The sequence below is a fragment of the Condylostylus longicornis genome, unplaced genomic scaffold, assembly GCF_029603195.1.
Source record: "Condylostylus longicornis isolate FDR11 unplaced genomic scaffold, ASM2960319v2 ptg000031l, whole genome shotgun sequence".
NCBI classification, from domain to species: domain Eukaryota; kingdom Metazoa; phylum Arthropoda; class Insecta; order Diptera; family Dolichopodidae; genus Condylostylus; species Condylostylus longicornis.
In genome coordinates, this window is record NW_026578000.1 from 9,677,378 (window position 1) to 9,689,345 (window position 11,968).

Consider the following 11,968-nt stretch of genomic DNA (forward strand, 5'->3'; position numbering starts at 1 on the left):
CCAAAGTCGAAGCCTCATTTTAAGGGAGTCATCGCTAGAGTCATTTGGGCTCTATGAGTTTTAACAAGGCTGTATGGGAGGACATGGAATCTTAGACTTACTTAGAAGCCCGGGCATGCTCCTTTAAAGAATATGGCCCCGTTTAATGTTCGTCTTAAAGGAGCGTAAATATCACAAGGGACCTCGGACACTATCCATCAATATTTCATTCTGAGACATATGCTATTAAATTGTGTGCTCTGGAATGTATCGGAAGGAACCCCGTGAAGAGTGAAATTTTTACTATATCGGATCGTTTTTGGGACCCTCTCGTTTGATTTAGTGAGATTCAAACTGTCATAGACGGAAGTTTATGGTTTCACCCGAAGGCGAGCAACAACTCCTTACATTGAGCCGAAGTCATGCTTTGAGATGCTGAAAACAACGGTGTTGCACTACCTGAATGATTGGAACCGAGGAGATGGAAATTGGCTACAGTTGGTCGACCAGATTTGCGGCTTTTCGTGTGTGTACTAACTGCACATTGTCTCTCGATAATCCATTTGAGAACGATTGGCAAGAGTGTGAGATCTGCCATCCCTGCCTGGAAAAGAACGAAACGTGGTTCTTTTATTGTGTGAATGTGAGACTACGACTAAGATGCTTCGGAAATGTCTTTGTGACCTCGATAGGGCCTCGATTCCAAACGGAAAAAAAAAACCGTGAAGTAATTTGATAACATTTGAAGTAACTCTCAGAACGACTTTCAATTTGAACAATTTTATTAATTTCGAAAATATTCCGGCATCTTTTTATACTTTCATTGTAAATCTATAATATCTATTAACAATTTTGGAAAACAATAAAAAAAAAATTAACATTAAAATAAAAAACAAAATTTCTTTGCTTTGTTTTAATATTCATAGATATAAAACTTGTTAGTTAAAGATGTCGGATTTGACCATAGATATTAAAAATAAAAAGCTTTATTACATACGTCATAGCGTTATGTACGAATATTGTAGTACATATATGTACATACATACAGAACATTTATTTTCGTTTTACTCGCTAAACGAAAAAGAAAAATATAAATCGAAATAGGCTATAATATATGTATTTAAATTATAAATGGGTATGAGAGCAATGAGTTGGCCGATGAACTGGCGCGGAAATATTCTGAGACTGATTTTGTGCGGCTGTTACTCTTCTATTGGGTGCCTTTTCCAGCTTAGCCTTATCTGTCTGGTTCAGGCTGGATTCGGCCTTCATTTGTAATTAAAGTATAAAAAGCAGCGAAACATTTTTGCAATTAATAAAAGTGTTCAAATTTATCACTCGCTCTGAAACATCAAATGTTATCAAATCACTTCATGTTAATAATATCATTCTTTGAAACGCATAATAACTATTCTTCATAGTACAGGTGGAGTTCTATTCGATTCCTTTAAAAATTTAAAACATCTGTTACATATTTATATGCCTGATGATGTACATAAAAATACGGAACGAAAAATAACTATAATTTCTCATATGGGTGTTTACCAAATTACATTTCACTTCTTTTCTAATTAAAAACAAGCAATTAAAATTAAATTTTATAACTGCTGATCCAATGAGCTACCTATTAATTCCCAACCCTAATTTGTAATCTAAAAGAAAATGACTTAAAAATTTTGGACAATTATTGTTTGATATTTTTAGTATGCCTATAAAATTCGAATGTTAAAGATGATCTTTTTTATTTTTATATACTCATTATAGTTGTACTTAATATTACTGTGTGTACGTATATATGTACATAATACGTAATATGTTTCATTATTTATAAAACATATTTTCATGTATTATGTTATGAATATGATAAGAGAAAGAAAATATTAACATCAAAGTGAAAACGAGTTTATTATCAACATTACTTAAAAAAGACTAGTATGAGAGAAAAGCAAGAAATAAAAACTCGATCAAAAAATACACACATTTGTTTAAAGCAAGTTTGTTTGGTGTACTTAAATACACATTATAAATTTGTAACTATATTTATTACACATTGATGTAAAATTCCGAATGGGTTCACCACATGTAGTTGTCCTTCACAATAATTATATACATATAAAATGTGATTCGAACTACATCGTACAACTTTAATAGCTAACTTAAGCTAACTTATGTAAATATCTGTACAGCTAACTTACATATGTAAATAATAGCTAACTTATATAACTATCTTGAAGATTTAATGAATTTACCCATTTTGTGTTGGCGAATCGAGCAAGGGAACGTATACATATATTTATATACATACATAAAAACCATATTATTCAAACAAGCCCCATGTTTCGAAATCAAAGAAATCAAAGATTGTTTTAAAATAAATTTAGAAAAAAAATTTATAAGAAACTCGTTTATTGCGTTCATGAGAGATCTAGCAACTTCATAAATTTTGGTCCTACGGATATCCCAAAATTGGCGTAATCGATTTTGTGTGTTTTTTTATTTATTTTATTTCGCTTCTTCACGTGTGCTTTTTTCTCTTTCCCTCTTTACTTATCATTATGAGTATGACAATACGTACATATGTATGTACTTTTCTTTCTATTGAATTTTTTTGTGATAGTTGAATAACTTTTCTATTCTCGCTAAAAATCATTATAAGTCAGTACGTGTTCAATCCACCAAGATCGTTGTTGACTTTTCTGTTGCTCTTTCTGCTTTTGTCATTGAGCTATCATCAATTTAGTACTGTAGAATTAAAATTTGTTAGTAAATATTTTATTTACAAATTCATAACAATCTACAATAAATAAGTAAGTAAAATTTTAGAATTTTTTTTTTATTCTATTTGTGGTTGTCATATACATACGTATATCATATATGTATATACATACATATGTATGTATGTATATGTGTGTAAATAATTCAAACTCTGTAAAAAGAAAATCAAACAAATATTTGTGCTATCAGTGTTTTCCCTTAACATACATACTAAAATTAATGCGGAAAAATATTCTCTACCAGTCAAAAAAAAAACAATAATTTTTAATAGAAAATTCCTTATAAAAACATAAAATTCAATGAAAACCTAACCTTTCAATAAAAATATTATTTCAATTATAGTTTTTAATAATATTAAAAATATAAAATGCTATGTGCCTACCTACATATGTATGTATTACAAAAACTTCATAAAAATACTAACACATTATTAAATATAAATTATTTAAATTAATTCCATATATATCTATCAGGCCACCAAGCTCAGAGAGCAAATCAGAAATAAATTCCAAATTTATATGGAGCTTAAATGGAAGAGGTGTCGGGATTTATTTGTGTGAAGTAAATTGATCAATATTTTTGGCTCTACCGATTCTTCATATTTTTCTAAATTTAAAATTTTAATTTAAAAAAAATCGGTTGGTAATTTCTAGCTCAGACAATATTCTAGCTCAATGGATATTGAATTACAGAGTAAAATTTTTGAATAAGAAATAGAATTTAAAAAGAAATTAAAGAAGAAAGTAAAAAATGAGAATCATAAAGAATACTCAAGTTTACAAAAAAATAGAAAATTTTTTCAATCGGCATACTTTGAAAACACAAAACATTAAGAATTGTTTTTGTACTTTTTTCCGATACAAAATTTCGGAAAATAATTTTAGCTTGGTGGCTTGATAGCTATAAATGGCATTAGTTAAATTATTATTATACTTGTACTCACACCACAATACGTAAACAAACACATTTAGCCAAAAAAAAACAAAACTGGAAGTCTTGCATGTTAAAAAACAAAAGTTGGAAATTTTTGTAAACAAGTTCTGTGTTGTCAAATTGCGGAATTTATTGAATGTTTATACTTTCACATTATATTCATAGAAATTTTATATACAGAGTGTTTTACATAAGGCGACAAATAATTTCAGGAATGATTCCTTAATCAATTCGCAACAAAAAGTTGTTAGTTGAAGGGAGGGGGGGGTTGAAGTTACTTGTCTTTGCCTGTTAAATAGAGGTATCGGGCTTTTCCTGCGTATAAACACATGTTTATAACTTCGGGACAAAAAAATAGAGTTATCATTAGAAGCTTGCTTTGTAGGTTATTGATTGTTCTTTATTTTTGGTCTTAAAATTAATTTGATTTGAGCCATAGTTTTCGAGATGCAGCACGTCAAAGTCGGAATTTTTTTTTTTTTTGAAATTTTTATAAAACTCGACATTCTTCGAAAATTTTTGTAATTTTTTTTAATTTTTGTTTTTTTTTATGCTCTGTGTTGATATCCAAAAGTTAACCCATAGGTATAATATTTTTCTCTATCTCTCAGTTTCCAATAAAACGTGTTAAATGTATTTAAAAACATGCCCATCAATGCAATTTTTTGCAGAAAATTGATCAAAAAATCACCCCTAAAATTATTTGCCGCGGAAAATTTCTTTTAAATCAATTTTAAATGTTGTTTTTGCACTAGTTCCCTATTTCATACTATAAACATACTCGTATAATCAAATACATAACAATTTTTTCTCCAAGATACTCGCGAAACAAACTTTATGTTAAATAAATAATAAGTTAAGTGAGTTAAGATTTAATATTTGTTTTGTGAAGCAACTAGGTTATTATAAAAACTGCACATTTTTAAAATTGTCTAATTAAAATTTTAGAATATTTGGTTTTTTGAATTTTTATTTTTCTGTATACAGACTTGTTTTATAATAATATTATGACGTTGTTTTCCCACCATAACAAAAATGATATTTTGTGTATTTAAGGTTATCATTAAAAAAATCTTTATCAGTTTTGTTCACACTTTTTTTAATTTTTTGTTTCTTAAAATTTACTACTTTAATAAATTCTTTTATATTAAATAATAGCTTACATTTTATATTAAGTAGCATAGGTAAGTATGTGGACATACATACATATATACATATATATGTTTTTAATAGGAAATATCAGCAGATATTATCTTAAATAAAATGTAATAATACCTTACCTAATTATCAATTACAGAAAAGAACTTACTTCTCGAATAACTGAATAAATTAAAAAAAAACTAAAACAAGTAAAAACGTTTCAGTCGGTATAAACCGATTGAATTATACCCTGCACCTTTCGTTATTGTGTAGCAATTACTCGAACCTGTGAAATCATTCTATAGAAACTTCACGGACATGTCTGACCTATAATTAGACATCCGACTGCCAAGTTTCATGAATCTGACTTTATAATTTTTCCAAATATTTAAAATTAGCTTGTGGAGTTGTATGGTAAGTACCCGAACCTGCCAAGCAATTCCACCAAAACTTCACAAATATATCTGATCTATAATTGGACACACAACTGCCAAGTTTCATGAATCTGACTTTATTATTTTTCCAAATATTAAGAATAAGCTTTTAGACTTGTATGCGAGCTACTCGAACCTGTCAAGCAATCCCACCAAAACTTTAGAAATATGTCTGACCTACAATTGGACACACGACTGCCAAGTCTCATGAATTTGACTTTATTATTTTTCCAAATATTTAAAATAAGCTTTTAGACTTGTATGGGAGCTACTCGAACCTGTCAAGTAATTCCACCAAAACTTCAGAAATATATTTGACCCATAATTGGACACATGACTGCCAAGTTTCATGAATCTAACTTTATTATTTTCCCAAATATTTAAAATTAGCTTCTGGAGTTGTATGGCAGGTACCCGAACCTGTCAAGCAATTCCTCTAAAACTTCAGAAATATATTTGACCTATAATTGGACACATGACTGCCAAGTTTCATGAATCTGACTTTATTATTTTTCCGAATATAAGAAATTTGCTGTTGGGGTTGTATGGCAGCCACCCGAACCGGTTCAGCTATCCCATTATAATTTTTAGAGCATTTGTAGAATATAATTGGACACATGTATACAAAATTTTATATTTATACCTTTATTAGTTTTTGAAATATTTAAAATAAACTCTTGGAGTTGTATGGCAGCTACCCGAACCCGTTGTCCGACTTAGTCCAATAACAATAGGGTTCGTCCTTGGCACAAAAGAAAAAACTTGTGAAAGTTTGGTGTCGATTGCATTATTCGTTTTTGAGTTATCGTGCGATCGGACGGACGGACGGACGGACGGACGGACGGACGGACGGACGGACGGACGGACGGACGGACATGTCTAAATCGACGCAGAATTTTACGCTGAGCAAGAATATATATATATGTCCATACCGCAGATGACTCCTTCAAGTAGTTACAAACTCCATACCAAAGTTAATATACCCTTCACGAAGTGCAGGGTATAAAAATGGCAGCATCGGATCGTAAGTGTTAAATGTTGTAAGGTGTACAATGTTTTGAATCAAGCTTTGCGCTATTGTGTTTTTTTCTCAAAGTCATTAACACTCATAATTAATTATCAATGAAATATTTCATAATGCTACTAACAGCAATTTAATAAAGGGTTTCTGTTACAATTATGGCATGAAGAATAATATCACAATATACGTTTTTCATATTATTTTAAACATATACGTTTTTCATATTATTTTAAACGCCTTCCTTGTCTTTGATATGCTAATTCCATGTAGAAACGTGTTTTTGACTTACCGGCAGTTTGTTTGTAACAAAGTATGTGTTATATTAAAAATTATTGTGTGGATACATGTACATATATTCGTAATATGAATACATATTATGTGTATTTTTAGTAAAACTAAATTTATTATCAAGAGAAATCATATTGGAAAAATTATCTTCGATCGTTTATTAAACGATATACATAAATAGATATTCTAAAATTTTAAATTTAAATTTGGTGGAATGCCAATTATGCTTAACTAAAAATTTCTCATTTTTTTATACCCTGCACCTTCGTTAAGGGTTTTTTAACTTTGTAACCACTTGAAGGAGTCTTCTGCGATATGCATATGTATATACATTTAGGTCAACATGAAATTCAGCGTTTATTTAGATGTCCGTCCGTCAGTCCCACCGCTATACCGTATTTTTATTTTAAATATTTCGAAAGCTAATAAAGGTATAAATATGAAATTTTGTGGACGTATGTTCAATTACATTCTACATATGAGTGTCAAATTATAACGCAGATATATCTTCGAAAATTTTATGGAATGACCTGACAGATGCGGGTAACTGTCATACAATTCCAAAAGCTAATTTTAAATATTTAAAAAATAATAAAGTCAGATTCATGAAACTTGGCAGTCGTGTGGCCAATTATAGGTCAAATATATTCGTAAAGTTTCTACAGAACGGTTTCACAGGTTCGAGTAATTGCTATACAACAATGTAAGGTGTAGGGTATAATTCAATTAGTTTATCCAACTGAAACGTTTTTGTTATATATATATATGTATACGTATACGTATTTATTTTAATGTTTGTATATTATTATGTACTGAATAAATAAATAAGTATCAAACTTATTATATAAAGTATGTTTAACCGCATACTTTTTAAAACTTTAATCAAAATAATAACTTTTAACTTATAAGATCTAATTGATAAATTCTAAATATGTGTAATTTCATATCATTGTGTAAAAGCAAAAGATTATTTTTGTTTTGTTTGACCCACCTAATTATTTTAATTAGTTAATTATTTTTAATAAAGTCACGTGTTTTTTTAGATCCTGGAATAAAAAAGATTATACCGTACGCGATATTTTTCAATTTTAATTGATGTTTCATCTTAAATTAAAATTTTATATCTAATCATAATAACGATATAGTTATGAAATTTATGACACACTAATAAAATTTGGAAAATATTTAGTATTTTATATCTTACTTAAAAAATAAAGGTGAAGCAATCCACAATTTTTCTTTCTTTATTGGCTAAGTAGTTAAATTCAACATATAACCGTATGTTTTTGAAATTGTGTAAACCCAATATGTAGTAATAATTTTATAAATTTTTTCTAAATTAGTTTATGTAGATAACTGCAAAAATATTAAAAGGACAAACAAACTTAAAAGATTTTATTGAGCTAGGGCCTTTTCAAAATAAAGTAAATGTTCACAGTTTACATTCCCTTTTTAAATTTTTCTCCCTCGTTGAGTTTATATGGAAAGAGGGTGTGAAGTAATTTTGAAATGAAATGTTGTCCACTGCCCTGGTGTCCTTTTATGGTTTTTTAATGATAGAGTTTAATAGAATTTATATAAAGAAAAAAATTATGATTGTTCTTTTATGTTTTAAGTTATTTACATCAAAAAAACCTAAAAATATTTTTATATGAATAAATTTTGGAATTTTATTTTGCTGTTTGCAAAAAAAAAATTGCTAAAAGAAGGAAGCTTTATTTTAAAACATATTTCCTAAAATTTATAGGAAAAAAAGCGATACATATCTTCCTCACTACCGCAGTTAAAAGGGTACAAAGTTAAATTACGAAAAAAAATGTCATACGTAAATTTATCAAACTCTGAGCATATTTCCCTTTTATGAAATAACTTTACTAAAAACATGTTTATATCCAAGAAAATATTGGGTATATTAAATAATCAGTGCTATTTTAGAATCACCAAAATCAGTTTTAATCAGCGAAAATAGGATAATTGATAAAAAAAGTTCGAAAATCATAGTATATCTTAATTCCTAAAACATTGTTAAAGTTTTTGTTTATATGCTGTAAAATTATTCCAAGTTTGAATAATTGAAGAAAAATCATGGCTTAGAAATAATATTTTGTTGATATTGGTTTTATTTTTGTATAAACATAGAACATAGCTATAATTATGTAGAAAAATATTTTTAAGATTCCAGTTAGCTGTTTCAGTTTAGAATTTAAAAAAGGAGCAATTAAATGCCTTCAATTGCTCATTTCTCTTATAATACACGAAAATAAAAAAAAAATTTTAAGCAAATGAAAAGGATCTACTTCTTCAATAGTTTTTTTCAAACTAAAAAATAATTTTAATAGAAAATAAATTAAGGAAAACATACGAATTATATCGAATTATACCCGATTGAAGCAATTCGGAACATTTTTTTAACGCGGTGGCCTTATTACTAGAGCAGTGTGTTGCCCATAAAATTTTCGACTACTAGTTAAAATTTTCAAAACTTTCAAACTAAATTCATTGATATATTAATTCAAATGTTCGACTAGAAAGAATAAAATATTTCGTGTAATATGCTTTTTCTATTTCTGTAATGTTTATTGAACTAGTATCACATTAGTTTGTTTGTTTATTTTTACATTCACATACATTTGTTCTCTAACTAAATTTTTTTTGGAAACTGTTAACTTTTAAATTTTTTATTAATTCATAGCAAATATGACTCAACAGGGACAAGTTTTTGACTCTAATTGTATGACATTAACACGATTTGTTTTGCATGAGCAAAGAAAATTTAAGCACGCAACAGGTGAACTATCACAGCTTCTTAGTTGCATTCAAACAGCTATTAAAGCTATTGCATCAGCTGTGCGAAAAGCTGGTATAGCTAAATTACATGGAATCGCCGGAGATACAAATGTTCAAGGTGAAGAAGTTAAAAAGCTTGATGTTTTATCAAATGAACTTTTTATAAATATGTTAAAAAGTTCATACACGACATGTTTATTGATTTCCGAGGAAAATGAAAATGTTATTGAAGTGGAAACAGAACGCAGTGGAAAATATGTTGTATGCTTTGATCCATTAGATGGCAGTTCGAATATTGATTGTTTGGTATCAATTGGTTCAATATTTTCGATCTATAGAAGACAATCTGTTGAAGGGGCACCAATTTTAAGTGACGCATTGCAGCCTGGTAATCAAATTGTGGCCGCTGGTTACGCATTATACGGTTCAGCAACTGCATTAGTCATAAGTCTAGGTAGTGGAGTTAACGGTTTTACATATGATCCAGCAATTGGTGAATTTATTTTAACTGATGCGAATATGACAATACCTGAAAGAGGAAACATATACTCAATAAATGAAGGATACAGCTCAACATGGGAAAAAGGAGTGTTTGATTATGTTCAATGCAAAAAGGATCCTTCGAAAGGCAAAACATATGGGGCCCGTTATGTTGGGAGCATGGTTGCTGATGTTCATAGAACCATTAAATATGGCGGTATTTTCATATACCCTGCAACGAAATCGGCACCAAACGGCAAGTTACGCTTAATGTATGAATGTAATCCAATGGCATATATTATTAATCAAGCAGGTGGTATGGCAAGTACTGGGAAAGTTAATATTTTGGATGTTGTTCCACAAAAAATTCATGAAAGATGTCCGGTATTCCTTGGTTCTAAAAAGGATGTTGAAGAAGCATTGTCATATTTAAATTAAAAATGGTTTAGAAAATTAAATAATCAAATAGACAATAATAAGAAGTCTTGACAAAAAACTTTTTATATTTAAGACATTTTTTGAAGAATGACATTTTTTTATCTGAATAAAATTTTATACTTATCTCAGCAAGCAAGATTAATTTTTAATACATTTCTTTATAATTTACATACATAATCTTATAATGTATAATAATAATTTACATAATATAAATATTTATTAAAATATACAAATTTGAAACCTCTACCTACAGTGCAACAGGAATTTTTATAAGAGAAATAAATAGGGAAATAGAAAAGCGATATTACATAAATAATACATTATAAATACTAGAATGAAAATAATATAAAGTAAACTTTTAATGGTAAAATATGAACCAACATTTACAAAGCCTACATATAATATACACATAAACATAAATACATTATAAACTTATGTACATTCTTGGAATAAGTTTTTAATTCAAAATACATATGTACATGTGTACATTGATTTTAAAAAATTAGATATTTAAGTTTTCAAAATTTTCATATTTGAGTTTCTATGTTATTAAATAAATTATTATACATAATTTAGTTAAATAACACATGTGCATGTATGTTTTTTAGAATTCCGTACAAAGAAAATAAGCATCTCATTAAATTACAGCCACGCAAAAATTTCTTAACTCGATTCGTTAGAAAGATTTAATTAAGCAATTCAATATTGAAGTGTACTTGACAATGTTAATGACAATAAGTTAAATACTTTCCTATATCTGTAAGTTCATTAAATTAATTTGCAGTGCGACAAAGAAAAATCTTCAAATTTGAATAGTAAAGGATTTTGTATGGTAAGTTATTTTTTTTTTCCGTAATTGTTGCAAAATAACTTTCAAGTTTACAAAAAGGGAGTTACATACACATTTTAGAATGTTTCTTTATTCTCTTAAGTTTTATTTCCGTTTATTGTAATATTACCTATGTTTATACATATTAATGTTATAATAAACTTAGTAAGAAAAAAATTAATGTCAAACTTAATAAGAAATACATTGTGCAGTCAGTTGCCTCCGAAGAACTATAATATATACATATCCAAGTTCGTGTTAAACATTACATAAAGTTCTCTATGCAACCACTCATAAATGCAAGATACGAGTATAACGGTTCCCGAGCATACTATCTAAACTCTGACGCTATAAATATATTTCTCAACGTTTATTGCCAATTATTTTTCTTCTATGCAATAACTTTTATTTTAGTTTATTTCACAAGAAAAGCATAAATTTATTTTATTAGAAACTAAATTTAATAAGTGCTTTTTTTTATTTTTGGCTTATTACTCCTTTTTTATAATTTATACTATAATTTTTACTTTATTTTGTAACAATCGCATACTTACTTACAACTTGTTCTCTAGCTCATAGAGAGTTTTTTTTAAATATAATGGCAGAATAAACAATAATTATATTATAATAAGTTATAATAAGGTATTTTCTATACTTAATAAAAAAATTAAAATTCACTAAAAATGTTAAATTTTGTAACATTAAAAAATAAATTACATTAAGTATAGCAATACTTTACAAAACGTATAAAAAAAATCTTACAAAAACAAATTTGTTAGACATTTTACAGTTTCTCCTTCAAAAGAAAGTTCAAAGCAAAGTCGAGACCTTTCATTAAATCGCGATCATAATACAATAAAATGA

General features: G+C 27.9%; 1 protein-coding gene across 2 annotated transcripts; it reads left to right on the plus strand.

Annotated features, from left to right (window-relative positions):
- The first annotated feature begins 2,410 nt into the window (after positions 1-2,410).
- On the plus strand, positions 2,411-10,403 carry LOC129608325 (fructose-1,6-bisphosphatase 1). Of its 2 annotated transcripts, XM_055519779.1 has the most exons (4): positions 2,411-2,786; positions 4,985-5,031; positions 6,266-6,285; positions 9,263-10,403. In XM_055519779.1, the coding sequence occupies exons 3-4, from the start codon at positions 6,270-6,272 to the stop codon at positions 10,273-10,275; spliced, it is 1,029 nt and encodes a 342-aa protein (XP_055375754.1). In that variant the 5' UTR covers positions 2,411-2,786; positions 4,985-5,031; positions 6,266-6,269; the 3' UTR covers positions 10,276-10,403. The 2 variants fall into 2 exon arrangements, with proteins under 2 accessions (XP_055375754.1, XP_055375755.1); XM_055519780.1 differs by lacking the exons at positions 4,985-5,031; positions 6,266-6,285 and having other exon boundaries at positions 2,468-2,786.
- The last annotated feature ends 1,565 nt before the right edge of the window (positions 10,404-11,968 follow it).